General features: G+C 54.9%; 11 protein-coding genes across 11 annotated transcripts; 7 read left to right on the forward strand and 4 right to left on the reverse strand.

Moving 5' to 3' along the window:
- Positions 1-1,818: 1,818 nt before the first annotated feature.
- On the forward strand, positions 1,819-2,417 carry BJX67DRAFT_113017 (uncharacterized protein). Its single transcript, XM_071024341.1, has one exon. It carries the CDS (start codon positions 1,865-1,867, stop codon positions 2,207-2,209), a length of 345 nt encoding a protein of 114 aa, XP_070886042.1. The 5' UTR covers positions 1,819-1,864; the 3' UTR covers positions 2,210-2,417.
- On the forward strand, positions 2,156-4,696 carry pacC (putative C2H2 transcription factor PacC). The gene is made up of 3 exons (XM_071024344.1): positions 2,156-2,627; positions 2,723-3,011; positions 3,068-4,696. The coding sequence occupies exons 1-3, from the start codon at positions 2,328-2,330 to the stop codon at positions 4,480-4,482; spliced, it is 2,004 nt and encodes a 667-aa protein (XP_070886043.1). The 5' UTR covers positions 2,156-2,327; the 3' UTR covers positions 4,483-4,696.
- An 855-nt stretch (positions 4,697-5,551) lies between these two features.
- On the forward strand, positions 5,552-8,419 carry BJX67DRAFT_113020 (putative forkhead transcription factor Fkh1/2). The gene is made up of 4 exons (XM_071024342.1): positions 5,552-5,931; positions 6,025-7,050; positions 7,100-8,013; positions 8,070-8,419. Exons 1-4 carry the CDS (start codon positions 5,818-5,820, stop codon positions 8,140-8,142), a joined length of 2,127 nt encoding a protein of 708 aa, XP_070886044.1. The 5' UTR covers positions 5,552-5,817; the 3' UTR covers positions 8,143-8,419.
- A 1-nt stretch (position 8,420) lies between these two features.
- BJX67DRAFT_113021 (putative transcription regulator PAB1642) lies at positions 8,421-9,643 on the forward strand. The gene has a single exon (XM_071024343.1). The coding sequence runs from the start codon at positions 8,539-8,541 to the stop codon at positions 9,448-9,450; it is 912 nt and encodes a 303-aa protein (XP_070886045.1). The 5' UTR covers positions 8,421-8,538; the 3' UTR covers positions 9,451-9,643.
- Positions 9,644-9,836: 193 nt separating this feature from the next.
- On the reverse strand, positions 9,837-11,420 carry BJX67DRAFT_381386 (uncharacterized protein; the record flags this gene model as incomplete). Its single annotated transcript, XM_071033011.1, has 2 exons — positions 9,837-11,004; positions 11,056-11,420. The coding sequence occupies 2 exons, from the start codon at positions 11,418-11,420 to the stop codon at positions 9,837-9,839; spliced, it is 1,533 nt and encodes a 510-aa protein (XP_070886046.1).
- Positions 11,421-11,920: 500 nt separating this feature from the next.
- BJX67DRAFT_353857 (putative PHD finger domain protein) lies at positions 11,921-14,429 on the forward strand. The gene is made up of 2 exons (XM_071029160.1): positions 11,921-14,017; positions 14,064-14,429. The coding sequence occupies exons 1-2, from the start codon at positions 12,107-12,109 to the stop codon at positions 14,199-14,201; spliced, it is 2,049 nt and encodes a 682-aa protein (XP_070886047.1). The 5' UTR covers positions 11,921-12,106; the 3' UTR covers positions 14,202-14,429.
- Positions 14,430-16,096, reverse strand: BJX67DRAFT_353858 (Gfo/Idh/MocA family protein). The gene is made up of 4 exons (XM_071029161.1): positions 15,679-16,096; positions 14,923-15,624; positions 14,778-14,868; positions 14,430-14,727 (listed from the first exon to the last, which is right to left on the reverse strand). The coding sequence occupies exons 1-4, from the start codon at positions 15,863-15,865 to the stop codon at positions 14,463-14,465; spliced, it is 1,245 nt and encodes a 414-aa protein (XP_070886048.1). The 5' UTR covers positions 15,866-16,096; the 3' UTR covers positions 14,430-14,462.
- Positions 16,097-16,351: 255 nt separating this feature from the next.
- Positions 16,352-17,436, forward strand: BJX67DRAFT_353859 (dihydrodipicolinate synthase family protein). Its single transcript, XM_071029162.1, has one exon. It carries the CDS (start codon positions 16,409-16,411, stop codon positions 17,414-17,416), a length of 1,008 nt encoding a protein of 335 aa, XP_070886049.1. The 5' UTR covers positions 16,352-16,408; the 3' UTR covers positions 17,417-17,436.
- On the forward strand, positions 17,436-19,503 carry BJX67DRAFT_353860 (NAD(P)-dependent alcohol dehydrogenase). The gene is made up of 5 exons (XM_071029163.1): positions 17,436-18,095; positions 18,145-18,172; positions 18,218-18,277; positions 18,326-18,367; positions 18,421-19,503. The coding sequence occupies exons 1-5, from the start codon at positions 18,021-18,023 to the stop codon at positions 19,296-19,298; spliced, it is 1,083 nt and encodes a 360-aa protein (XP_070886050.1). The 5' UTR covers positions 17,436-18,020; the 3' UTR covers positions 19,299-19,503.
- Positions 19,216-20,959, reverse strand: BJX67DRAFT_388274 (major facilitator superfamily domain-containing protein; the record flags this gene model as incomplete). The annotated part of the gene is made up of 4 exons (XM_071034349.1): positions 19,216-19,484; positions 19,541-20,262; positions 20,317-20,806; positions 20,856-20,959. 4 exons carry the CDS (start codon positions 20,957-20,959, stop codon positions 19,367-19,369), a joined length of 1,434 nt encoding a protein of 477 aa, XP_070886051.1. The 3' UTR covers positions 19,216-19,366.
- Positions 20,960-21,119: 160 nt separating this feature from the next.
- BJX67DRAFT_353862 (Gfo/Idh/MocA family protein) lies at positions 21,120-23,074 on the reverse strand. Its single transcript, XM_071029164.1, has one exon. The coding sequence runs from the start codon at positions 23,032-23,034 to the stop codon at positions 21,403-21,405; it is 1,632 nt and encodes a 543-aa protein (XP_070886052.1). The 5' UTR covers positions 23,035-23,074; the 3' UTR covers positions 21,120-21,402.
- Between the last annotated feature and the right edge of the window lie 2,740 nt (positions 23,075-25,814).

Raw genomic sequence — 25,814 nt, forward strand, 5'->3', positions numbered from 1 at the left:
GTCTCTCCAAGATCCTCTCTCATGGGGACTGAAGGGAAGAAAGTCAAGGCTCAGGTAATTATTGTGTGGATGCCGTGGCCGTGGGGTGGGTTGAGAGTTTTGTTAACTACTGTTGTTCCCATAGCGGCCTTCTAAAGTCAGTCCCCTGGACAAGGGCACGACCACCCCCCAGCATCCTTCAGCCATGACTGCTGAGTTCATGAGGACCTCTTCTCCCTCGTTGTACCCACCACAATTTGATATTGCGTTCCTCGGATTTTTGTTGGCATCGCGCTGGCTCACTCTGATCTGGGCAAATTCCCTTGTGATGATACGGATATATCTTTCTGGGGAGCCTGCACGCTTGGCAACGTCATGTCCAACAGTTTAACTCGTGTCGCCGAAGAAATATGAAAGAAATGTGCATATATGTATATATATATCTCCAATTCTCGCTTGCAGACCCTGGCACGACACAGCTGGCAGTTTGTCATTCAACATCTTCCCAGACAACAGGAAGCGGCCGATTAACTCTCTCATGTGTAGGTCGGGGCATCGAGTTGCGTGGGGGCTACATTCATTCGTTTCTGGCCCTACAATATCCCGAAAGAGGGGAAGCCATGTGGGATGGGTGACAAGACCTTAGTGCTCGTCGGGTGTTGGATGGTAAGGCTGATGGGTCCAAGCAGAATGACTCCATTCTCATAATTGTCGCAGGAATTCCATGGCAACGCACTGTTCTGGCGAATCGGCCATTACAGATATGTAATTGCTCCGCTGCCCAGCAGGTTGTGAAGAGTACACTCTCAGCTGATGTCGAGCGCCGATTCAAGGAGTGGAGTGATGCCACCTCTTATTATCTTTCCAGTCCTGCGATCAACAGAAATTCGGCGATATCAGGAGATATGAGGATCGCGCACGACGGCTCTTGAATCGGCATTTCGGCCACTGTGCAACGTCCAGTATTATTGTCGCGCGATCACATGACATGAAGTCCTGGACAAGGTCAACACACCACTGTGTCTCTGAATGTATTTGGTTATTTGGTTATGGCCTGGATTGAGGCTGGTGAGCGAATCACGGGTTGCATGTTGTTCGCAGCTGGGGCGCACTTGTTTTGAGTTTGTCTAGCTCGCACAACTGAGCGCTGGCTTCAAACCTGGGAGACGCTCAACGGATCCTTGGTCCCAGAATACGAAGCAGGCAGCATTATTCAGTTGCAAGCCAACGTTGCCAAGCATCGATGTCATGAGTCTCTGGCCGAGGGCTGCCATCCATCGCCGAGTGCTTCCAAGACTTTTGACCAAGACTTTCGCCCAAGACTCCCTTCCAAGACTTCTGCCACGGAGCGGGACTGCACACGCCAAGAGAAGGGCACCTGTGGTGAGTTTGTGGAGAAGGAGGCAAAACTGGGGGTTTCCGAAGGTCGTCTCCAATGTCAAAGCCAATTAACGGCAGAGACGTTCTTGCTCAACATGGCAATTCTGGAACGTCGCCAGAAGATTTCGGCAAGCAACGGATTTCTCTGGCAAATTGGGCCTGACTAATTCACGTGGAGGGGCTTGAGGGGCTTGAGGGTGTCGACGCTCTGGTATTTTACTGTAATGTTTCAACGGAGTCTCGCGCATCCGACTGAGGACAAAAAGGGGCGACGGCGTCCATCTCCGGCGGCGATGCACCCGTCTCGGAGAGAAAAAGAAAATAGTCTGACTATCAAATAGTTTAACTTTATCTCCTCTCAGGGATCTCAATAAATCTTGAAATAGAATCAGTCTGCAGAGGGAAGTGCCTCAGAACTTTCGTCGACGAGTTCGACCGGGGGCAAGGCAGAAGCGAAGCGAAAGTGACGGGTAAGATACGGAAAGGAAAACGCCACTAGCCCCGCATGGCTCTTGGCCCGGCCTTGGTTGCTCTTGTCCCTGTCCTCCGCCGGGCTGTGCAAGCGGCCTTTTCTGGGCAAGGCTCGGCTCACTGTGTCCGCACTGGACAAGAACCCAAGCCATTCCCCCCCCTTCAAGAGCCAGCCCAAGGCTTCCTCTCTTCCCCTTTTCTTGTCCTCGCTCTCTGTCTTATTACTTGGCCTTTTCCCCCCTTTCTCGCTTCCCCCTCTTTCTCTTCCCTCCTCATTTACCTGGCCTGCTGCGCTTGCTTTTGGCGCGCGTCGCTTCAGCCACAACAGACTGATTGTGACTTGTCGCGTACACGTGTCTTCTCTCGGACCATCAAATAACCGGCCTCAGTTGCTGCGGCTCTCGTTTCCTCGAGAGAAATCCTGCGTTTTTTGACTCAAGGGTTGATTCTCCTTCCGCTCACATCCCAAGAAAGGGACAAGAAGTTTTTTCTTGGCAATGTCGGAGACCCAAGACACCACAACTGCGGCAACGGCAGCTCCTGTCGCTGCGCCCGTGTCGCAGGAACAACCTCCTTCCCAGCCTGCTGTGCCGGCCCCATCGGTTGTGACGCCTTCCGTGACCGCAACAGCAGCGGCTGCTACGGCCGCTGTTGCCAGCCCGCCAGTTAACGGTAACGGCGCCGCTACCTCGCCTGCTCCTGCCGCCTCTTCAACCCCGGCTGCTCGTCCCAGCGAGGAGCTCACTTGCATGTGGCAAGGCTGTTCTGAGAAGCTACCTACCCCGGAATTGCTCTATGTAAGTTAACCTCTGCATCTGGGTGGCTCACGGTCGCATCTCGGGTCCGAGGGAAAAGGGCGTCGAACGGCGTCGCTAATGTCATCTCGGTATAGGAACACGTATGTGAGCGCCATGTTGGCCGAAAGAGCACGAACAACCTTAACTTGACTTGCCAATGGGGCAGCTGCCGTACCACTACCGTGAAGCGTGATCACATCACTTCCCATATCCGAGTCCATGTCCCTCTTAAGCCGCACAAGTGTGATTTCTGTGGGAAGGCCTTCAAGCGCCCCCAGGATCTGAAGAAGCATGTCAAGACTCATGCTGATGACTCGGTCCTAGTACGGTCGCCTGAGCCTGGTTCCCGGAACCCTGATATGATGTTTGGAGGGGGTGCTAAGGGTATGAATCTGATTCTTCGCTTGTACTTGTCGCAAGAAAACTGACTTAGGAAAAAGGCTATGCTGCGGCTGCACATTACTTTGAGCCCACACTGAACCCGGTGCCTAGCCAGGGCTACGCGCATGGTCCTCCCCAGTATTACCAGGCTCATCACCCACCTCAGCCATCTAACCCGTCTTATGGAAACGTCTACTATGCGCTGAATACTGGCCCTGAACCCGGCCACACATCGTACGAATCAAAAAAGCGTGGATACGATGCCCTGAATGAGTTCTTTGGCGATCTCAAGCGCAGGCAATTTGACCCCAACTCTTACGCTGCGGTGGGCCAACGCCTCCTCAGCTTGCAGAATCTCTCTTTACCTATCCTGACAACCGCACCTTTGGCTGAGTACCAACCAATGCCTGCTCCAGTGGCCGTCGCTGGGGGATCATATACTGGCGGCCCTCACCCAGCGCCTGCATATCATCTGCCACCAATGACTAACGTGCGCACTAAGAGCGACCTCATCAATATCGATCAGTTCCTGCAACAGATGCAAGAAACAATCTATGAGAACGATGACAACGTCGCTGCGGCTGGCGTCGCTCAGCCGGGTGCTCATTACGTCCATGGGAACATAAGCTACCGCACCGCCCACTCTCCCCCGACACAACTTCCCACCAACCATGCCACAGCTCCAGCCACAGCTGGCCCGATCCATGCAAATACTTCTGCACACTCTCCCTCAGCCAGTACCCCTGCGTTGACGCCTCCTTCAAGTGCGCAGTCGTACACATCGGGCCGCTCACCTGTCTCGTTGCCATCCGCCCACCGTGTTTCGCCGCCTCATGAAAGCGGCGCTGGCATGTATCCCCGGCTGCCCGCGGCAACCGACGTTATTGCCGCTGGCTATCCGGCCACGTCAGGTGCTGCCCCGCCTTCTACACTCGGCGGTATCTTTGATCATGACGAGCGTCGGAGGTACACGGGAGGCACCTTACAGCGAGCCCGCCCGGCTTCCCGGGGAGCATCTGAGGCGATGGATCTTAGCGATGATAAGGAATCGGGAGAGCGGACACCGCCGGCCAAGCAGATCTCGGCCAGCCTTATCGACCCCGCTCTCCACGAATCTGGATCCCCAAGCGACGACGAAGTGACGATGCGGACCGCCCAGGCTGCAACTGAGGTGGCTGAGCGGTCCGACGTTCAGTCACAGTGGGTTGAAAAGGCCAGACTCATTGAGTATCTGCGTAAATACATTGCTGACCGCCTGGAGCGGGGTGAATTCGATGAGCTGGAGGACGGCAGTGTCCCACATTCTCCAGAGACTCGGGTTGACGATCACATGGAGGGAGTTGAGAGTAACTCGCCTCTTCCTCACTCGCAGCGCTCGCGCACGCCTGTAATGAAGAGTGACGGTGCGGATAATGTTATGTATCCCACACTACGGGGGTTAGACGAGGATGGAGACTCCAAGATGCCCAGTTAGACTGGGTGAATCTGGCAAGCGATTTATTTTTCTTTTTAGTTATTCCCCGCTCATTCTCGTTTCTTATGTGCAGTCGGTGTTTCAAGGTTTGCTACGATAGGATCCGGAGTTAGCTGCTATATCTATCAGATTTCCTATACATTTATTGATGTATCTATTATCATATTATTTGCATCGATTGTGGAATGAAGTTTATCGACTTGATCATGCTCTCAGCGCTGTGGTGTTTAAGCCAAACCAGGCTTAGCGTCTTGTCTTCGAGGTCTCAAATTGAAGATGTCGGCAATAATATCGAGAATTCGGTGCTTTCGAATTTCTAGAAACCAATCTCTGCTTGAGGGTGTTTATTGACGCCGTTTTCAACGTAGTGTTTGTTTTTTGGGTGTGTGAATGCTACGGTGCCTTGAGAAGTGAGAGTCGCAGTCGAATCATTCCCGAACAGGAAGAATGACGCAAGCAGGAGGGTCAGGGAGGGTTCCATGGACAAAGCAGTGGATCAGGATGGGACTATTTGCAAAGAAGTTCGAGAGTGGTATAGGTAGGGAGCCATGAGAGAAGAGCGGTTCAAGGTTGAGTCTGGCGTTGACTGCATCCGGAAAAACATCATCAACCACTGCAGGGGCGGTGGTATTCGACTGTTGCCCTTGGCCGGTTGGACTCCACCGGAATGGTTCTCGTTTAAGGCTATAATAGAAGCTGATAAGATTGAAGACAAAGCAATGGAAACACTGTCGATCGGTGTCATTGAGAAGCAAGCTGGAAAAGAAACGAGGAATAATCCCCACCTGGACACAGGACTGCATGTGCACTTGGATGGAAGCGGTCAAACAGTCGAGGTGAAGGCGTGAGGAACAAACGTCACTAATTCACTTTCCTTCTTCAGTACTTTACTTGTTTCACTTTCTTCCTCATCGAGTTGCTTTTCTTTTTCTCTGTTGTGATCTCCGTTGTCCTCTCTTCCCTTCTACACAGCACCCCCGCCAACAACGGGACTCCCCGCGGTGGCTGGTCATTCCTTGTCGAGCCACTCCCAAGAGCGCGTTGCCTTTGCGCGCGTGGTGGCAAACCCTGCCTTTCTGGATGCTGAATCCTTTGGTTCTGCAATCCAGTTCGTCCAACCCGGCCTCTTTAGGTCATCATTTGTTGTCGCCCATTCATCACCGTCCGTTCTCGAACTTTTTCTGCACCTCGCCCCCCCAGTCTTACTTTTCCCGTCCATCGCGATAAACACACACTTCTCCGAATCCTCGCATCTTTCCAGCACCACTCAGCACCTGATAAGCGATAAATTTAACACACTGTCGGTAAACTTAATAGCAACGGCTTGATTATATTATGCCTCTTTCCAACCGCCGTCGCGCGCGGCGCAAGGAAATTCAACTTCAGGAAACTTCAGACGCGGAGGCTCCGGATTCGTCGCCCACGCGACCCTCGAACAAGAAGCGCAAGGTACGTAGCAAGTCGAGAGACTCGCCTCGGCCTTTGATTTTTCTCGCTCTGCGATTTGCAAACTGTCCCTCCAAGTGCTAACGCGAACTCTAGGTCGATAATCGGACTTCTTCTCAAATCTCTCAACCCGTCAAACCCGAGTCCGCGGACGAGGCAGATGATTCGTCTCCAGAGCGCGAGCTGTCAGAGAACCAGGACCTCGTCGATCTAGTCATTTCGTACCTCGATTCCGCTCGCGACGACGTACGTGTTTACCGAGACCATTCGAACGCGAAGACCGAAAACAAGCAGAGTATCCGCGCATACGCGAAAATCGCTGGGCGAAACTGGACCTACTACGTCAAATCGCTGCACGTCAATATCGGCCGCGAGCCAGACCGCGAACAGAAGCTAGATGAGCAATCGAGCCCCGTTACGATCGCTGCACGAGCACTCCCCGAAGTGCACGTCGACCTCGGCCCCAGCAAGTTCGTGTCGCGCCTGCACGCGGAGATTTTCTATGATGGTGAAGAGACTGCCTCCTGGCACATCCGCGTCAATGGCCGTAACGGTGTTCGTCTCAACAACACGATCCTCAAGCGCGGTACCGACGCAATCCTTTCCTGTGGAGACATCATTGAGATTGCAAATACTCAGATGATGTTTGTCACACCGGGAGAGAAAGCCAACATCCGCCCCAGCTTCGTCGAACGCGCGCAGCGGATGGCAAAGGGACTAGAGGAGCCGGTGACATGGGGCGCTTCGCAGCATGCGCACCCTCAACCTCCGGGACCTCAAGACGGCGGGGCAGTAAATGCCGTAACAGGCGCTCCGTCGCTCGCACCCGCTCCGCAGTTCCTCAAACGTCAAGTCACTCCCCCGCCACGATCGCCAGACACTATCGGAGCGCGAACTGCGAAGCAATCGCCGTTGTACAACCGAGGTATGATGATGGAGAGCACCGAGGAAATCGATTACAGCAAGGACGCCGCCAAAGATTTGAAGCCACCTTACAGCTATGCGACACTCATTGCACAGGCGATTTTCTCAAGCGAGGAGGAGAAGTTGACGCTTAACAACATCTACAATTGGATCATGGACAAATACGCGTTTTATCGACATTCTCAGAGTGGTTGGCAGGTTTGTTGCCCTATATCCTGTTGCTGGAGCAACTATTAATGGATTCTAGAATTCAATTCGGCATAATCTCTCTCTCAACAAAGCATTCCAAAAGGTTCCTCGCCGCACTGACGAACCAGGAAAGGGTATGAAATGGCAGATTGCACCTGAGTATCGTGAGGAATATTGGAAGAAGCAGCTCCGCAAGGGCACCCAGTCGTCGGCCCCATCATCGCCGGCTACCAAGGATTCCGCCGCAACGAGGAGTGCCGCAGGCGGTGGGATGGAATCTGTTTTCTCCGCTGGCAAGAAATCACCAGCTGTTTCTTCGCCCAGCTTCACTTCGTTCCCTGTGGCGTCTGTCGAAGCATACACACCCGAACGAGGCTCGCGGGTTGGACGCAATGGTGCAATAGAGCCACCTTCACTTCGACCACCCAGCGCGCGTGACTACGAGGAGCCTTCGCCATTACCCAACCGGTCAGCCATGAAACAGAACAGCGGTGCCGGTCTTAGTCGAGCATATGGACTGTCCGACAACGCTACAAGATCTCCGCCAGTCCTGTCATCTTCGTATTACGACGACGGTCCGTCTTCGATGATCACACCCGCACCACAGCGCCATCAGCCTCGCCTTCCACCCCCAAGTACAGCTCAGGTTCCGTCAAAGTTCATGCCAATGAGCTCGCCCGCGCAGTTCTGGAAGTTTGCCGACATCGGAAGCACGCCTGCGCGCCCTGTTGCTGACATGAGCCCGCTAAAAGGAGACTCTGGCGATGTGCTCGGCAATATCCCCAGCAGCAGCCCACCGCCCCCGAACCTCGTCAGTCCAAGTAAGCCAGGAACTTCAAATGGTTCCGGGACTGGTCGACCGCTCTCGGCTCGCCGAGATGATGCTCGACCATCTAACGGGGTAGACGAGCGAGCGCACGTAGAGAATGACGAAGCAGATGACGACGACGGCGCAGGATTCGATCTCGCACGGTAGGCCTCCGAACTCTGATGTATGATGTTTCTCATCTCTAATATCGTGACTGCAGTGGCTTCCAACCGATCGGATCATACCATCGCCAGCTAAGCAACGCCGCTCGCGCGAGTGCGGCGACAAGCTGACCTCCGGCACCACTGGTACTGTACAGGTTGCGTATGTTTGCTTTTTTTTTTTTTGGCATTTTTCGTGCGTTAAATGATGTGTTTACTAAGATCTGAATGATCTCCGGTTGTCTGAGTATGATCATAGTGCAATGACGGGACGAAGCATTTACGGGTTGGTCGGCGGCGCAGGGTCTTGTTTGAGTCTATGAGTACTTCTTGCTAGGGTAGCATGAATAAAGTATTGCGTTATCATTGTAAATGCAATAACAGGAACCACTACAGTACTCTTCCTCTGATTAAGTACTGTTACCATTGACATCATCGTATTCAACAAGTTACCCCACACCCCGCCCATCATCCAGATCCAACCTTGAACCAATTCACCAACACAACTCGGAAGAAAGAGAACCAAAAATGACCAAAAAGCTAAGCACACACCTCCCCTCCACAACCCCGACGGCCCTTACAACCGCAACAACCCACCCCTTCCTCCGCTACGCGGGCTCCGGCCGAATCCCCAAACCGCTGCTCTCGCAGTGGCTCGCGCAGGACCGGCTCTACGCACAGTCCTACGTGCGCTTCATCGGGAATCTCCTCGCGAAGATCCGGCTGCCGAGGATCCCCACCTCCTCGAGAACATCGACACCAGGCGATGGCGATGGCGATGGCGCGTCGCGAACTACCCAGGACGTGCAGGAGAAAATCCTCGACGTGCTCATCGATGCGCTGACAAATATCCGGACGGAGTTGGGGTTCTTCGAGGATACCGCGCGTGAGTATGGCTTGGATCTTACGGCGCCGTCTGAGTCTGAGTCTTTGTCTCCACGTTCGTCTTCGGATCCAGTTGCAATTCCAGAAGGCCAAGGCCAGGGCCAGGGCCAGGGACAGGGACAGGGCCGGTTCGGCGCAGCACCAATAACGCAGTCCTATATCGACCTGTTCATGTCGGCCAGTAGTCCCGCGACAACGCTCCTCGAGGGCCTTGTCGTCCTCTGGGCGACGGAGGTATGCTACCTCAAGGCGTGGAGGTATGCCGCTTCATTTCTGGGGGAGAGACAGACGCAGACACAGACACAACACGAGGGAGGAGGGGGGGATGCAGATGGCGGCGCCCTGCGCGAGAAGTTCATTCCAAACTGGAGCAGTGCCGAGTTCGAGGCGTTTGTCGCGCGGATTGCGGATGTTGTTGATGAGCTGGGGGTGAGGGAATTGAGGAAATCGGGGACGGAAGTTGACGAAGGTGAAGTGATTGCGCGGTGTGAGGGGTGGTGGAGGCAGGTTGTTTGGTTGGAGGAGAGGTTTTGGCCGGCTGCTGTTCAGGAGTGATTACGGTGTACTGGTGGTAGAATGCACTACGGCATTCAGTTGTCGAGTGGTGCTTTGTCGAGATACCAGTATGCGTATCTTGAGATAGGTACTCAAAGTCGGCTATATGACGCTGAGAAACATCAGGAACTATTCCGCGGAAGCTTGACGCCGAGTTATCGAGTCATGATCACTCGGTATATGCACTAAGAATAAGATGAAGGCACCCGTCAATCGGGGAATATACAGGCCGGGGCCGCAGACGGTTGCAAATTTGATTCCTTTGGAGCAGCGTAAGAGGGTCTATAGCTGGTTGTTGAAGGCCGATTTCTAGATTGTCATTGTTAATCTACCTTCATTAACTACCCCAGAAGAAACGACCTGCGATAGACGTGTCGAACCATAAGTTACTGAGACATGCCACTACTGGGGATGCTATGCTTCACCAACATAGCCACCAGTGCCTGCATCGTATAGCGCGCATCGTTGCCAGCATTGTGCAAGTTCCATCCAGTCATCCCCAATTCTCCGAGGACTGCCCCCAACGACCGCGCCGCTGTCTCACCCCTAATGACTTGAAACGTTGTCGCGGTGTCAATGCGATCTGCAAAATTCGAGGCTCCACTTGACTTTTCAACGATGTGCACACCAGCAAGCTCGAGATACTGAATGTCAGAGATGAGACTGTGTCCCACAAGGACCAGCGGGCGGAGTTTCTTCTCGTCTCCGTCAAAGAAAGTCGGGTGTGCAAAGCTGCTCTGCACTGTGCTTGATACCTCGTCGGCAGAAACCCATTCACTGACGCCAAATTCGAACTTGTCTGGACATCCACGAACATACAGTCGGTTGACGTGGTTTGCGTACTCCTCCACACGCAGATGGCGAGACCGGATACGCGACTGCCATCCCTCGCCTTGCGGACCGGGTGCAACGCCGATGAGATCACGAGTGTCGAGGGTCGAGATGCCCACCTCCGTGACTAAAGTGTGACAACGCTCATTCACCTCGACATCGACACTGACGAAGACAGGCTCAGTCCAGAAGGGATGAGGGACCGGCTTATCCACAGCCAGACGTGGCGGATGAGGGTCAGCGGTTTGATGTTCATCCCATTTACCCTCAATAAGGTCTGTGGGATCTGCACGCAGGCCAAGGTAACACTGTGCGCGCCTGGCGGCGTCGCTGGCCTCAAGTTCACGCTGAATACGGAGGCGTTGCTTCTTGGCTTTGGATTTAGATTTGGATTTCGCCGCCGCGATAGCTGCTTCCATCATTTTCTCAAAGGCCATGAAAGATTCATCCATAATGCCTGAGCTTGGTTTGAAAGTGCATGCTTGTCGGATCGTTGATTCGAGGGAGTCTTTGGTCTCCTTACTGTTCGACTTTCCCAGGAAGGTGGGCTGGGGGAACCCGTCACGGTTGAATCTCAGCATTAGGCCTTTCTCTTCCTCCACCGGAAGAGACAGAGAGCAATCCAATGCGGTATTGATTTCTCTGAAGAGTAGCCGTACTTGTTCCGTCGGAACTAACACAAGGGGACGTCCACCGAGACGAGGGGGGGCTCGGATGTAGTACCTAAGTGCGTGAGTACTTGATCTGAGGTTGAAGAAAGGGGGGGTTTCATACAAATCCCAGGTTCTGTCCCAGAACTGGCCCTTGTCAAAGTACTTGCTGGCCACACGGTGCATGAGGTCTCCTCTGATGTGGTGATATGGGAACCTGGACACAGCCGAGAAGGGGCAGAACGTGCCATCGTGGGGGCTCGGTGTCGCATTGGGGCCCTGAAAAGCGACCGCGGGAGTCCTCTTATCCTCTACGACATGAATCTGGGGTTGGTTCAGACGACTCACAGAGGACTCTGAAAGAGGCTTGGAGGCATGCTCCGCTGCTGGTGGCTCAGAGTGTTCGACAACTGGGCGAAGACGAGTGTTGATTTGCAGGATTGCCTGGTCCTGGGCAAAGAGAATCTGGAGACGGTCTGCTGCGCTCATGATACTAAAGGAAATTCAAGGTCTACTCGATTAAATGATAGACAAAGCGGAAGTTGAGGAATGGGAGTTGAGAAGAAGACGGAGCGTCGTTCTTGCCTTTTGAGGGCAAACGGGAGCGAGAGACGCGAGGTAACACAGCAAACGCCCTCTTCTCCGTCTCATATACACCGGGATATGACTCTTCTTGAGACATGGTGAATATCTGATGTACCAGCTGGGTGAGGGAATGGGGTTTGGGCAAGGTCAACAATGGAGTGGGTTCATTGATCAGTATGAGGATTAGCACAGAAATACAGCTCAATTGTTCTTCTTGACATCATAAGCCCACGAGTGAAGAATATACTGGTATCTCTCTTGCAGATTTCGACATTGAAGAGAGGGCGACAGACGAGATCCTCCAGCAGTTGTTTGGAGAGACGGAATTAAGTTTGTCCGACGGCAACTCCGTTTGACGCTCCAACAACCCCAAGTGTCATCAACTCTTTCATCTCCTCTTTCATCTCCTCTTCCCGTGTAATTCCAGCTCATGCGTTCCTTCTAACTCCCCTTTTCTTACCCTTATGGCTGCACCATCTTGGATGGTGTTGTCCCAGCCTTGACTGCGCCCCCCATTATTCCTCCCCTTCCCTCACCCTGACTCCCTACATCCACGCCTTCATAACCCCTGACTTTACCGGCTCAGTGCAATGGCGGAATACAATGACACGGGTGGCGTGATCTTGGATGGTCCATTTGACCCCGATGCCCAGGCCACCGTCACTGACTTTATCGACTACACCGAATACCTCCCTGCTGATTTGATCCGTTCTCTTACCCTCATTCGTGGTCTGGACAAGCGCTATCTAGACAGCGCGCACGGTGTCCATGAACTCACCAAAATCTACGGCCAGCTCCCCGATCTACCACCTGAGGCGCGTCCTGACCCTTGCACCCAGCGCAAGGAGATATCGGATCAGCTAGACAACGCGATCAATGCTCGCGAGTCCGCTTATGCCGAAGCCTGCCGCATGTACGATGTGATTGACCGCCATTTCAACCGCCTGGGATCTATCAGGGAGAAGCTTGAAGCCTTGCCGAAGCCTGCCGAGCGCGATCCTACTCCTCCCTCCCAGCCTACTACCAACGCGAAGCGTCCCCGAACCAGTAAAAAGGGAGACAATGTCCCGCAGACAACAACGCGTATTACACTGCGGCTGGATGGTGCGAGAAGTGGTCAAAACCAGAAGTCGAGAACGCGTCGGTCATTGGTCGCGGCGGAGCATCTCTCGGGATTACACCCCGATTCTCCCATTGCCAGCACGGAGCATTCAGATAATGAGGGGGAGGCTAAAACCACAAGCCAGAGCAAGAAGGACAAGCGGAATCGTCGTTCAAGGCCGTCTGGATCTGGGGAATCCATCAATGGCACAAGAGCATCTGCAGGTATCTCCACAAGCAGCGCTTTGGCGATGCTGAAACCCCCTCCGGAAGACGCGAGACCAGGAAGCGAGGATCTGCCTTGGCTGCGCCTGACGGAATGGGAGATGACCAAATTGCGCAAGAAAATGAAGAAGAACGCGGTCTGGCAACCTAGTGAGGTTATGATCCACCGCGAGCTGGCCCTTCGAGGCCGAGGATGGGAGGCTTACCGGGCAGCCAAGCTGGAGGCTGAGGCTAATGGGGAGGAATTCGTTGACTGCGATGATATTATGAAGAACTACATCCCGGGACTGTTAACGCGCCGGAGCGAGGCAACCAAAGAGTTCGAGGGCGTCGCCGAACCGAAATTGAGCAACCGGGGCATGAAACTGAATGAAGCCAAAAAGCTCAAGCGCGAAAACCAGGCGAGGGAACAAGCCGCCTTAGCCGCTGCGGAGGCGGAAGCAGCCAAGCGCCTAGGTCAGCTCGGCTCCTCCCAAGGTTTTATCTCCAACGGTGCTGATCGTCCGCAGGACTCTTCGGCAATGGCGGACAGACCAGGCCGATCAACGAAGAAGCGAAAACTCGAAGCCAGCAGACCCTCAGCGGAACCCGTCGCTCCACCCGAGGACGTTGAGAGTCGGCCTACCCGAAGCTCGAAACGCCGAAAGACAGAAAACGAACCGCTATCGACAGAGGCAGCTCTCAAAGCAGATTCTCCCGAGCCGCAGAAACCGCCAACAGCCATCCGTACTTCCGTCACGAGATCCAAAGGAAGGGCCACTCCAACCCCAATAGAGTCTCGCCCTCCGTCCCGCCGCCTTTCTATCCCGACAGCGGGAGCTATTTCGAATATGGGAAGGGAGCTCCGTCGCAAGAGTCTCACGCCTGCGAGAAAGACGCCAATACCGGAAGGATCACGCGCTGCTAGCGTCAGTGCACCTCCGCGACGGCGGAAGCGACCTGCTCCGGGTCCAGTGTCGAATGGACAGGACGGCGGCGCCGCAGTCAGCTATGGGCGCCGCAAGGCTAAACCGGGGAAGAAGCGAACAGAAGCACGGGAGCAAGGCTTGAATGTGGGACAGGACATTCGCATTGATGAGGACGGGGTGTTGGAGGAGATCGACCCGAATGAGCCGCGGTATTGTCTTTGCGGAGACGTCAGTTTTGGGACGATGATATGCTGTGAGAATCACGACGTACGTATCCTCTTTACTTTTTATTGTCTAGTACTGACTTTCCTAGTGTGACCGGGAATGGTTCCATCTCGAGTGCGTCGGCCTCTCTGAGGTGCCCGGCCGTACAGCGAAATGGTATTGCCCCGAGTGTCGAGTCAAACTCAACAAAGGCACAGGCGTCACCAGAACCTTTTCCCGCCGGTGAACTACTCAAACTGATGGAAACGAGACTACGAAATTGCAATAATCTGTGCGATTGATTTGGCGCCGTCATTCCTGCTATTTTGGCTTTTATTTTATTGGGTGCGCATGAGGAGCGATGGACGGGGCGTCGGAGTTTGGACGGTGCAGAGTACTTGGGACTTTCGGTTATCAGACTGCTGCGCCAAAGGCGCTGAATTCATTCATGGTAGTCCAGTAATTCATACAGCTATATTCTTGCGTATCACAATAGCACGTAGGTGGTCTACTTGACCTCCCACTTCCCGTCGGCCTCCACGATCTCCACAGGCCTCTTCTCGTCCAGCGAGATACGGCCCGCATGCAGGATCGCCGTGGTGGCAATGGTATTCTTGAGCGTCGGCAGGGGCCTCGCGTCCAGCTGGTCAAGGGTAACGCGGCCCTCGTTGAGGGCAGTGATGGCGTCGATGAACTTTTCGAAACTGACGTAGCCGTAGCCCGTCTGGCCGCCGAAGTGGCCTTCTTCGTCGGGGGCATAGCGCATGTAGAACCTGCCGGGGTTAGACATGGAAAGGGGAACTTGAGGAGTGGAAAGGCTTACGGATTCACCCAGCTCAACCCGGCCTCGTCACCGGTGACGTCGTAGCCACGCTTCGCCTGGTTGATGCGGACTTCCCCCTTCGAGCCCATGTCTTCTCCCGTTAGCAAAAGCTCAACACCTGTTTAAGAACTGAGGGACTCCGTACAATGGAAATACTGATTCGAATGAACACCGGCCTTCTGCGGCGCCGTCCAAGACGCCGTATAGACACCCGTCGCCACCTTCCCGGGAACCTGCTTATCCCTCCACTCCACAAGCAGGGTAATCGTGTCCTCCGTCTCGGGGACGCACCCCAGCTCGACCGCCGCGCCCCGCGAGGCACTCGCACTCACCCGGACAGGGCTATACCGGTTCCCGACCATGCTATCGCAGATATCGACGTGGTGCGAGTTCAAGTAATACGAGATATCGCTCTCGCGGCCCGCCCAGGCCTTGAAGGTCTCGAGCTGCGACTTCGGCTGCGACATGTAGCTGTAGAAGTAGTTGAAGTCGCCCAGGGTCTGGGCCTTGGCGCGGGCATCGTAGTACGCCGGGTCGAAGCGCTTGTGGTGCTCGACGAAGACGAAGACGTTGTGTTTGCGGGCTGCGTCGAGGAGGGCTAGGTGGTCGGGGAGGGACTTGACGGCGGGCTTGGTCACGAGGACGTGGATGCCGCGTTCGATGGCGTAGAGGGCGATGGGGAAGTGCGTTGGGTCTGGGGTGAAGATTGTGATTGCGGAGCCGCGGGGGAGGGCGTCGATGGCGGCTTTGTAGGCGTCTGGGTCTGTGGCGTTGTCGGCCGGGTACGAGGTGAAGGAGGTGTCGAGGTTGTTGTAGACTTGCGTGATGTTTTTGTGTAGGTGTTCGCCTGTCCTTCACGTTAAGACTCTCCCTCTCGTCTTCGAACAAGGCGAAGACTTACGGATTCCCGGGAATTTGTGGCCAGAGACACCGACCATGCTGAGGTCGCCGACTTTGCCTCGTCGGCGGAGATCGAACAGCGTCAGGCCGACGACGCCGACCTTCTTGTCTGATCCTGAGGCACCACCGCCGACGTAGCCGGTAGTGTACTCGCCGGTGCCGACCATGAGCACGCTCGGAGGAGCCATCTTGTCTTGCTAACTCGTAACTGAAGCGTGAGTCTTCTCAAAGATCGGATGGATGGCGGGGAATTGGAAAAAGAAAACGGGGAGAAGAGGGGAACACGACACGACTGATATACCACGCGGTCGCAATCCCGGCGATTGATGAATCAACCAAACAAACAGCAATTGGGGCACCCTTTTGACGGAAGAACTGTGCAGCTTGTCGCTGAATTGCCGGAATCAGGCGGTTGTCGCCCCGTTTCACCCTCATGTTCGCGACGAAGCTGATAGAGTCGGCGTTTGATGGCCCGAGCTCGAAAAGGAAATTAAGTTTCCGATTGGTGGGAAATTCCCCGTCCGGCGTGTGCTCCGGAGGAAAAGTGGAGACACGTGGGATGATTATGCACTAAGCCGTAATTGGAAAGTGCGTGGGCTGGCCTGGGGCCGGGGAGTATATACCCTGGAGGACTCCAACAGACCCCTCTCTATTGAGTCACGTCTTAAAAACACATTTCATTCCCTTCTTTCTCTGGATAGTCTGCAACGCTGATTAACTATACCACCGCCATGGCCCCCACCCCCCTCCGCCCCGGAGTCTACGCTCCAACCATGACCTTCTTCAATCCAGACACCGAAGACCTCGACGTCCCAACCATCCGCGCCCACGCCGTGCGCCTCGCAAAGGCTGGCCTAGTCGGCCTCGTGGCCATGGGCTCAAACGGCGAAGCTGTCCACCTCACCACCCCCGAGAAACAAACCGTCATCCGTGAGACTCGCGCCGCCCTCGACGAAGCCGGCTTCTCCAGCGTCCCCGTCATCGCCGGCGCCAGCGAGAACAGCATCCGCGGGACAATCGCCCTAACAAAGGACCTTGCCTCCGCGGGCGCCGAATACGCCCTCATTGTACCACCCAGCTACTACCGATACGCCACAGGCAACGACGACACGCTATACGAGTACTTCACCGCTGTCGCGGACGGCTCGCCCCTGCCTCTGATCCTATACAACTACCCGGGCGCCGTGGCTGGGATCGACATGGACTCGGACCTGATCATCCGCATCTCGCAGCATCCCAACGTCATTGGGACCAAATTCACCTGCGCAAATACCGGGAAACTCACCCGTGTCGCGCGCGCTCTGCACGCCATTACCCCGCCGTCTCCGCTCTCACCGAAGGGATCCTCCGTCCCCGTGACGAAGACAAAAGCGAATCACCCCTACGTCGCCTTCGGCGGCATCGCAGACTTCACCCTGCAGACGCTGGCATCGGGGGGCTCGGCGATCCTCGCCGGCGGCGCGAACGTCATTCCCAAGCTATGTGTGCGGATCTTCACGCTCTGGAGCGAGGGGAAGATCGCCGAGGCGATTGAGGCGCAGGGCCTGCTCAGCCAGGCGGACTGGGTGCTCACGAAGGCTGCGATCCCCGGGACGAAGAGCGCGATCCAGTCGTACTACGGGTATGGCGGGTATCCGCGCCGGCCGCTGGGGAGGCTGTCGGAGGCGCAGGCGAAGGCTGTTGCGGAGGGGATTCGGGAGGCAATTGAGGTAGAGAAGACGCTGCCTGACATTGCGTAGCGAGATGCCGTAGAATGTACTACTTTCATTTTCTCATTTTTCTTGAATTCTTGAATTCTTGAATTTCGGACATTCGCCCGAGACCTGCCTCGTCCGCCCCGCACTGGCTGACTGGTGGATCTGATTCAGCCGATCGCCGGGTAATTTCATCCACTTGTAACGAGCCAGGCAAGAGGGGCAGATCGCGAGCTTGGAGAACTTGGAGGAGCAGACCCAGGCGAACAAATTCGTTTTTTGCCTGATATCCCTGCCATGAACCCTCAGTGGGGAGGAAAGATCCGCCATTATACAGCCCATCTGTAGTCGGAGAAGAATTCGGCAACGTGCGCGCTGAGATGAAGAGGAAATCAGTGGTACTCAGGCTTTGCGAGTTTCACGATAGCTTCGTGATTGTCGCTCAGATGCAACCCCCACCCACTCTCCCTCAGAGGGAAAGAAATCCCCAAAATCTTGACTCGTGGCGAGGAACGGTGACTCCAAGTCTCCAACAGCAGTCCTCATAAGTATCCGCTGGACCCAGCGCATCCTCCCTTGAAGACTGTTCCTCCTCCATACTTCCATTCTCTCTCCAATTCCTTCTCAATTGAACGAAATCGAAAGCAAAATGCCGTATCCCGAGGAAGCTGAGGGGTTCCAGGTCGACAGCCCGGAGACCTATACTCAATTTCACAAGCGTTTCGTAAGACGGAATCCACTTCACCTCGGTGTCTCCTGCTGACAGTTCGTAGTTCAAGCTGAAGCCGTTCGGCGACTATGGTATGCTCTCTCAAATAGTGTGTGTCGGCTAAGCTAACGAAGTAGATGTCGACGTCAAGATCGAAGCCTGCGGAGTCTGCGGTAGCGACCTCCACACCGTCAGCGGTATGTTCTTTCATCCACCTCACGGGCAGCATATACTAAACAGCCCAGGCGGCTGGGGAGCCCAGAGATTCCCCCTCTGCGTCGGCCACGGTAAGACCCACCCAAAGGAACGACGGCGAAATGCAGCAACACTGACGGCCCAGAAATCGTCGGGCGAGCCATCCGCGTCGGCCCCAAAGTGACCCTCATCAAAGAGGGCCAGCGCGTCGGCGTCGGCGCCCAGTCCTACTCCTGCGGCGAGTGCAAGCAGTGCAAGAACGAGAACGAGACCTACTGCCCCGTGCTCATTATGGACACCTACGGCGCCCAGTGGCCCGACACCGGCATCGTCAGCCAGGGCGGATACTCATCGCACGTGCGCACCCACGAGCACTGGGTTTTCCCTATCCCCGAGGCCCTGGACACGAACATTGTTGCGCCGATGCTGTGTGCCGGGTTGACGGCGTACTCGCCGCTTGTGCGGAATGGGGCCGGGCCCGGGAAGAAGGTTGGTATTGTGGGACTTGGCGGGATTGGACACTTTGGTGTGATGTTTGCGAAGGCTCTAGGTGCCGAGACGTGGGCGATTTCGCGCTCGCGGGCGAAGGAGGCCGATGCGAGGAAGTTGGGGGCGGATGGATACATTGCGACGGCCGAGGAAGGGTGGGAGAAGGAGCATCTCTGCTCGTTCGACCTGATCGTCAACTGTGCGAACTCGTCCAAAGGGTTTGATCTCGCGAAGTACCTGTCCATGATGGATGTCCATGGTCGCTGGATCAGCGTGGGCCTGCCCGAGGAAGAGGGACAGGTGATCAAGGCGCAGAATCTGATCGCTAACGGGGTCCTGATCGGAGCGAGCCATCTTGGAAGCCGCCGTGAGATGCTGGAGATGCTGCAGCTGGCGGCGGACAAGGGACTGAAGGGATGGGTGGAGGAGCTGCAGATTGGCGAGGAGGGGCTCAAGGAAGCGATGCTGCGGATGAAGAAGGGAGACGTTCGGTATAGATTCACATTGACGGGGTATGACAAGGTGTTTGCATAGCTACGGCTGGTTTAAATGAAGGCTGTCCCCAGGGTCCCCCAACGACTCGCCAATTATCAGCAAAACAATCAGAGCACGAGTTTGAAAGAAGGCTCCCGATCATCGCCGTATCCAATGTACTTGTCGTACTTTCCATCCTCTTTGTCTCTGTTGATCTTCCACACATGCAGGACATTGAGCAGTACACTGTATAGTCAGCTGCCCTCAGCTCTTAACGAAACCTGGGAAGCGTCAGCTCTTACCTGATCCAAGAGTAACACAAAACACCCAAGATAATATTGTGGCTCTTCTTATAAGCCGGCCTCTCAGCATTTGGATACAGGAAAGCAGCCACGATCCCTCCACAGTTAGCCATGCATACCTGCATCGCCCCCGCCGTCGCACGCTTATAGTGCCCAGCACTGTTGTTGAGGATCCACACGAGGAGCGGCGGAACCGAGCCATAGATGCCCGATGCCATCAGGAAGGTCAGACCGTATTTCGTCACGTTGCTCGAGACCCGCGCGATCAGTGCGTATCCTACCACCGCAAGCGGGAGCGAGAAGAGGATGAGCTTCCCGCGTACCCGCAGGTAATCCGACAGAAACGCCGTACAGACACCGACCACGGAGGCCACGGCGTAGGGTGGGACGGAGAGGAGCTGCGCTTCGTTTGCGGTGTAGCCGAGGGACTGGATGATTGATGGGAGGAAGAGGCTGAAGGAGAAGAGGGCGCAGCAGATGGAGAAGTAGACGGTGCCCGTAAAGAACAACTGCAACGAGAGGATCCCCCGACGTACCTCCGACCAACGGAAGCGCTCTGGCTCTGAGGAGAGAACGGATGACAGGTGCGATGCCTCCAGACGTGTTCTGGCGAATTCCCTTTCTGACTGGGTGAGGAAGGAGGCTGACTCCACGGAATTGGGCAGCAGCAAATATGCTCCAATGGCAATAGCACAGGTGATGATGCCTTCGATGATGAAAATCTAGGCACGGATCAGCAATTTGGTAAGAAGTATGAACGCAGCAGCGTTGTCTACCCATCGCCAACTCCCATGCATGGTAGAGGTCGCAGGAATCGCCGAGAACCCGCGCGCAAGCAGGCCCCCAAACGCACCAGAAAGCGAAGCACTCGAGTAGAATATCCCCACGCGCAAGGCTAGCTCCTCTCGAGTGTATATCGTGGACAAGAACAGCAGTGACCCAGGATACAGACCACCTTCAGCCGTCCCGAGGAGCGCACGCACAACAATGAACTGGGCATATGTCTTGACAAAGCCCAAACCGACTACTATGATCCCAGTGAGAAACACAAGGAATGGAAGCCAGAACTTCGGCGTCATCCGCTTGAGCACGAGGTTCGACGGCAGTTCCGAGGCCACGTAGAAGACGAAGAAGACGGCGAGTGCAGTTGCATACTGGTGGTTGCTAAGGTTGAGGTCGTCTTCGAGCCCTAGGATCTTTGCATTTCCAACATTCGATCGGTCCACAAAGTTGGCCAGGTAGAGGAGTGCCAGCGGTGGAAGAATTCTGCAAGCTTAGTCCTCCACAGTCTGAGTATCCAATGCAGGAGGCTCACCTCGTGTCGAGCTTCCATAAGAGCTTCTTCCTGAGGTTATCGGTGGCTTCATTATTCTCGCCAACAACCCGGAGGCCTGGAAGTAGTTCGGGCTTCTCTGACATGGTCAACGGCTCAACCCACCAAAGTATACAATACCGAGTCAACGGCGTACCTGCAATCGCTTTAAATAATAATACCTTTGTCTTCAAATCCGGCAATGTGTCCTGGGATGGTTTGTATCACGCAATAGTTGGCGCTGTTGAGCGATATCGCTAAACGCATAGCTCGCTATCCTCCATTCATATCGTAACCAAGTCAATAGAAGATCCTGCCTCGTTCACTATCTTTTCTCTTACTCCAACTATGCGTCTTGTATTAATCCAGTAGGGACATTGGCTTTCTTAGTCGTCTAACCAGAAAATCCTCATGTCCTCCTGTGAATTACCCCAATTATGCCATACCTCCACAAATATTCGACAGTGCTGCAGCTGCCATGTGGTTCACCAAGCCCTTAGCTGGCATTGCGCCATCGATTCAAGGTTCTTTGGCACGAGAAGAGATGTGGTTAACTCCTCAGCCCAACAGAAGCCAACTTCCCCTTCCACCACGACTCCCACGGCACAACCATCTCCCCCCGTCGACTCTCCTCCGCTGCAAAGACAACCGCATGGCTCCGAATAACATCACCCAGCTCGCAGCCTACAAATTCCCTCTGCGCCCGCTGCACACTCCATCCGCGGTTCACAACCATATCGACGGCATTCACAAATCCCCTGGCGAGCCCGTAGTCCCCGCCTCCATGCGACTCTTCCTCTTCCGGCGGTTGCTTGGGGACGTCGATGACTGTTGTTTCGCGCGTGGCGAATGAGAAAATGGATATATGCTGGGAGTCGTAGGTGATCTCGCCTGCGGTTCCGTAGATTCGACCGCGCCGCACGCATTGCGCTTCTGTGGGGGCTGTCATGTGCAGAGTTGCTGTTATTCCACTTGGTTTGCCCTTCTTCTTCCGCGCTTCTGGGCCATTGTCGGGGTTTGTTGGGACGGTGTCCCAGGACATGGTTACGACCTGGTCGTCGCAGACGTTGTTGTCGGACTCGTAGACGCAGCGGCCGTACCATGTTCTCTTGGCTATCTCCTCGTCTGGGGTTGTATCGTCGTAGTCTTCCTTGAGGGCGGAAAGCAGACGATCCTCTGCCTTCTGTGTATCTGATGTCGAGGTCGAGGGGAGGTAATCTTCTATATCCGGACAGACAATCTTCACGGGCCACCCTCTTTCGCCTTTGCGGAGCTGGTTATCGCGGTAGATGCGGACAGCAGAGTATACGCATTCCCGTTCAATTGGGCAGGTTGTGCAGTTGGTAGCCGACCCAGCTGCCAAGGGCTTCCGGGACGGCGTAAACTGCGTCAAGTGGCCGGTTGAATGGATAGACCTCAGCTTGAGCTGGAATCTCTCGCTGCCATTGGGGTCAGATTTCGGTGCCTTTGACACCGGAGAAGAACAAGTCGAATAAATCGGCTCCTCAACCAACCACACCAAAAAATCCACATCATGGCAGCTCTTCGTGAGTAGACTCCCATCGCCCTGCAGGGTCTCCCTCCGCCAGTTCCCACGTACATAGCTGTGCGCAAAATGCCAGAACCCCACGGGCTCCGTATGCTCAACACTCACGATGTCCCCGATGACCTTGTCCACCCTCACCAAACGCCGCAAGAGGAGATTATGCGGCGAGTACCGAAGGACATGCCCGATTGAGAAGACCGACTCCGCGGCCGCCTTTGCGCGCGCAGCATACACGGACAGACAATCGTCGAGGGATAGCGCGAGGGGCTTCTCGCAGAGAACATGCAGGTCCAGTAACTCCGCCACAGCAAGTCCAGCCAAAATCTCAACATGTGTTTCATCAAGCGTGCAGATAAGGAGTCCGTCGACGCCCTCGTCAGACCCAGAATCCCGCCCCGCACGTCCACGTCGATCGACTTCATACTCAATCCACTCTCTCCACCCCTCGAACTCCTGCCCTGCTTTCGGCGAGCGCCCTGGGCCCCAGATATATTTCTCTCCCAGGACGTGGCGCTTATACGGGTCTGGCTCTGCGACTGCGGCGATGCGTGCGGGGGTGGAAGTCGTAATTGCGCGCGCGTAGGCGGAGCCTCGCGAGCCAGCGCCGATGATGAGGAATGTTAGTTCTTTGACCATTCTCTTCTGGATGGATGGATGGATGGATGGATGAGTTGGTGGAGGAGAGGAGGAGGAGGAGGAGGAGGAGGAGGAGGAGGAGGAGGAGGAGGAGTGAGGTTGAAAGGGGGTGAGGGGTACATGAACGACTCAAGTTGTACAATGGAGGTTACATCGCAGGTTCCGCGATGACACTGGACTGGCGATCTGCTGGATTTCTCTCCTCAAATGTTGATACTCAAGATTCAAGTTCGAGCCTGAGCTGAAGTATTCGGGGTCATCAGTAACTCATGATTCCTGATTGGACGGGCGTCTTTATACCAAAATCTATACAGGGCCTCCGGTTACTTGTCACGAGCGGTCCCGTCAAGATCCAAATCACCACTCAGGCAAAACCCAATAAATCACCATCCCAACCGGCGAGGGAACTCCAAATGCTGCTGTTTGAATAGTCGGTCTCTCGACTGATACATATACATCGACCGGGCCACCATTATTGTTGGAAATGACGAAAAGCGGCTACGCTTCAATAAACACTAGTAAGAGTAGAGCTTTTCTATCCTGTGTCGGGTTGGCTTATTAGCGAACGCAACCGATGGACTGGTTCTTGCTTGATACGTGGGTGTTGATCTTCTACGCAGGACGAGTCTCTTGAGCACGAGGTCAACCATTCGAAAATCATGGCCAAAGAATCCTACATTACATGGACTATGTACATTGCATGATGGGTATATATTCATAAGCTCTCCGTGAACCGACTCCCCCGACTCCCGTCGAAACTCGGATGACTTCGCCCAAGTGAGTCTGGTCGTTTCGGGATAGAAGCCGGCTTGCCAGACGGTGGGGCTGGGAAAGCCATGGCCATCGTCCGCGCGCTGGTCTCACCCCACGATGTCGAGTTCGATGAGCCTGCTGTCGGTACTCGCGCTGGCGATGGTCGCATCACAACCACATCATCTTCTGCGACTTCACTATCAAGCGGGTGACTGAATGGGTTTGAGGGCGGCGGCTGCGAAGACGGCGGTGATCGGGGTATAGCTGGAGGGAGGGTAGGGCTGATGTCGGGCTCTGTCGGTGACCCTGCCTCAGGACCTCCGTTGCTATATTCAAATCCAGGATAGATGCCGGATGGAAGTTTGCGGCCGGATATCTTCCGGAAACCGCGCTCGCTGGGCGGCGAACTCAGCGTACTGTCCTCTCCGGCCGATTGCTGGGATTGCCGCCAGCGTTTCATGAACGCCGGTGCGAAATATGCCGCTCCAAATGAGGTTTCATCATCTGGATCGCGGAAGGGATCGCGCTCAACCATCTGCCGGGTGGAGGGTTCCCTCGCAAGACCGCCGCTGTCGTCGTTTCCTGTCACTCGAGCGGGTGAGCCAAACGAAAAGCCAGTCTTTCTGCGTCGCCGAAGCAAAAAGAAGATGAGTAGAAATATGACCGCCACCGCTGCCACGCCTCCAACAACCCCGCCGACGATTTTACCAGTAGTTTGTTGACTTAGTGCGCCTGAACCTGAAGAATCGGTTGATTCGGGTGAAGCTACTGCCGTACTGTCTGACCCGGGGTTGTTGCCCGAGCCACCGGTATTATCCGACCCATCCCCGCCACCCCAGCCAAAACCATCCGGGAAATTAGAATAGGTGGGGTCTGAAGGGTAGGAAGTGGTTGTGGTCGCGGCTGTGTCCGTTGTACTTTCTGAGGATGAATTAGGGATTGAGGCTGTCGTAGTAGTCGTGGTCGGTTCTGTAGTATGAGTTGTACTTGTTGTGCTTGTGCTGGTCGTATCGGAGCTCTCACTCGATGTGGTGTCCGCTATCATAGTCTCAGAACTAGTAGACTCAGCACTAATACTGTCTGTATTTCCGGACACGGCGACGGCAGTGGGAATATCAGGGCTAGAGGTAAGGGAGATATTGTCCTCGTCCGAGGTCTCCGACGAGTCGGTGGTGGGAACCGTTGTTGACGCGGTGTTGTCGAAAGTATCTGTAGGCGCGGAGGCAGTTGCAGTTTCAGCTGTCAGGGTGACGATGGCACCAGGGACTTCAGACACCGATTCTGTCGCTGACGGTGGTTCAGGTGTGAACTCCGCTGGGGGGTCTGTGGCTACTGTCGTCTCCACAGAAGGCAAATCTGTAGTCCGTCCTTCGGTAGTAGATTCAACATCTGATTCTGTAGTTAATTCAAAGGTTGGAAGGGGGGCAATCGTCGTGATGGTCGGTTCGACGCCTGTCTCGGTTTCGGAAGGCAGTTCAGTTGTCTGCTGATCTGCAGTGGAAATCGACTCGGTAGCTGGTTCCGTCTCCGTACTTGTAGAGGTTTCAGCTGCGTCGGTAATGGTTGTTGGTTGAGGATAGGCGGGTGGAACTATCGTGGATGGGCTCTCGGCCTGCTGTCGTTTTTCATGCATCGCCACCCACTCATCGTGAAGATTCTGGGACCGTGTCGTCTTCTGCTCCGGAATAACAGCCTCGCGAACATCCGTCTCCGGCTCTGCGTGATCGACATTTCGGGTGTCGAGCCGGTGTTTCCTCAACAATCTTTCATATCGACCACGTTCTAAAACGCCATGGCTAGCCATGTTGGCTATTCAAGCAGCAGGGTATGTGGAACTGGTAACACAAACTCAATAGGGTATAGAAAAGAAAAGACTGCTCGGTGTCGAAAGATGAGAAAGTGGGTGAGAGAATGGAACGGGTGTCTGCCTGCACGACACTCAATGTTCTGCGACTGATCGAGTCAACGACGACCTCCCGAAGAGTGAGAAGAGCGATTGGCTGTCAAGTCGAAGCGAATAGTAATTG

Source organism: Aspergillus lucknowensis (assembly GCF_044049455.1).
Source record: "Aspergillus lucknowensis strain CBS 449.75 chromosome Unknown BJX67scaffold_21, whole genome shotgun sequence".
NCBI classification, from domain to species: domain Eukaryota; kingdom Fungi; phylum Ascomycota; class Eurotiomycetes; order Eurotiales; family Aspergillaceae; genus Aspergillus; species Aspergillus lucknowensis.

What these genes read in the sequence shown, in the direction of transcription:
- BJX67DRAFT_353857 (XM_071029160.1), top strand. Translation starts at nt 12,107, where the DNA reads ATGGCGGAATACAATGACACGGGTGGCGTGATCTTGGATGGTCCATTT. An exon ending in TATGCTGTGAGAATCACGAC is followed by an intron (nt 14,018 to 14,063) that starts GTACGTATCCTC and finishes TGACTTTCCTAG; the next exon opens with TGTGACCGGGAATGGTTCCA.
- BJX67DRAFT_113021 (XM_071024343.1), top strand. Translation starts at nt 8,539, where the DNA reads ATGACCAAAAAGCTAAGCACACACCTCCCCTCCACAACCCCGACGGCC.
- BJX67DRAFT_353858 (XM_071029161.1), bottom strand. Translation starts at nt 15,865, where the DNA reads ATGGCTCCTCCGAGCGTGCTCATGGTCGGCACCGGCGAGTACACTACC. An exon ending in CCACAAATTCCCGGGAATCC is followed by an intron (nt 15,625 to 15,678) that starts GTAAGTCTTCGC and finishes CGTGAAGGACAG; the next exon opens with GCGAACACCTACACAAAAAC. An exon ending in TTCGAATCAGTATTTCCATT is followed by an intron (nt 14,869 to 14,922) that starts GTACGGAGTCCC and finishes TAACGGGAGAAG; the next exon opens with ACATGGGCTCGAAGGGGGAA.
- BJX67DRAFT_353862 (XM_071029164.1), bottom strand. Translation starts at nt 23,034, where the DNA reads ATGGTCAAAGAACTAACATTCCTCATCATCGGCGCTGGCTCGCGAGGC.
- pacC (XM_071024344.1), top strand. Translation starts at nt 2,328, where the DNA reads ATGTCGGAGACCCAAGACACCACAACTGCGGCAACGGCAGCTCCTGTC. An exon ending in CTACCCCGGAATTGCTCTAT is followed by an intron (nt 2,628 to 2,722) that starts GTAAGTTAACCT and finishes ATCTCGGTATAG; the next exon opens with GAACACGTATGTGAGCGCCA. An exon ending in GTTTGGAGGGGGTGCTAAGG is followed by an intron (nt 3,012 to 3,067) that starts GTATGAATCTGA and finishes CTTAGGAAAAAG; the next exon opens with GCTATGCTGCGGCTGCACAT.
- BJX67DRAFT_353859 (XM_071029162.1), top strand. Translation starts at nt 16,409, where the DNA reads ATGGCCCCCACCCCCCTCCGCCCCGGAGTCTACGCTCCAACCATGACC.
- BJX67DRAFT_113020 (XM_071024342.1), top strand. Translation starts at nt 5,818, where the DNA reads ATGCCTCTTTCCAACCGCCGTCGCGCGCGGCGCAAGGAAATTCAACTT. An exon ending in CCTCGAACAAGAAGCGCAAG is followed by an intron (nt 5,932 to 6,024) that starts GTACGTAGCAAG and finishes CGCGAACTCTAG; the next exon opens with GTCGATAATCGGACTTCTTC. An exon ending in GCAGGATTCGATCTCGCACG is followed by an intron (nt 8,014 to 8,069) that starts GTAGGCCTCCGA and finishes TCGTGACTGCAG; the next exon opens with TGGCTTCCAACCGATCGGAT.
- BJX67DRAFT_353860 (XM_071029163.1), top strand. Translation starts at nt 18,021, where the DNA reads ATGCCGTATCCCGAGGAAGCTGAGGGGTTCCAGGTCGACAGCCCGGAG. An exon ending in GAAGCCGTTCGGCGACTATG is followed by an intron (nt 18,173 to 18,217) that starts GTATGCTCTCTC and finishes CTAACGAAGTAG; the next exon opens with ATGTCGACGTCAAGATCGAA. An exon ending in CGACCTCCACACCGTCAGCG is followed by an intron (nt 18,278 to 18,325) that starts GTATGTTCTTTC and finishes TAAACAGCCCAG; the next exon opens with GCGGCTGGGGAGCCCAGAGA.
- BJX67DRAFT_113017 (XM_071024341.1), top strand. Translation starts at nt 1,865, where the DNA reads ATGGCTCTTGGCCCGGCCTTGGTTGCTCTTGTCCCTGTCCTCCGCCGG.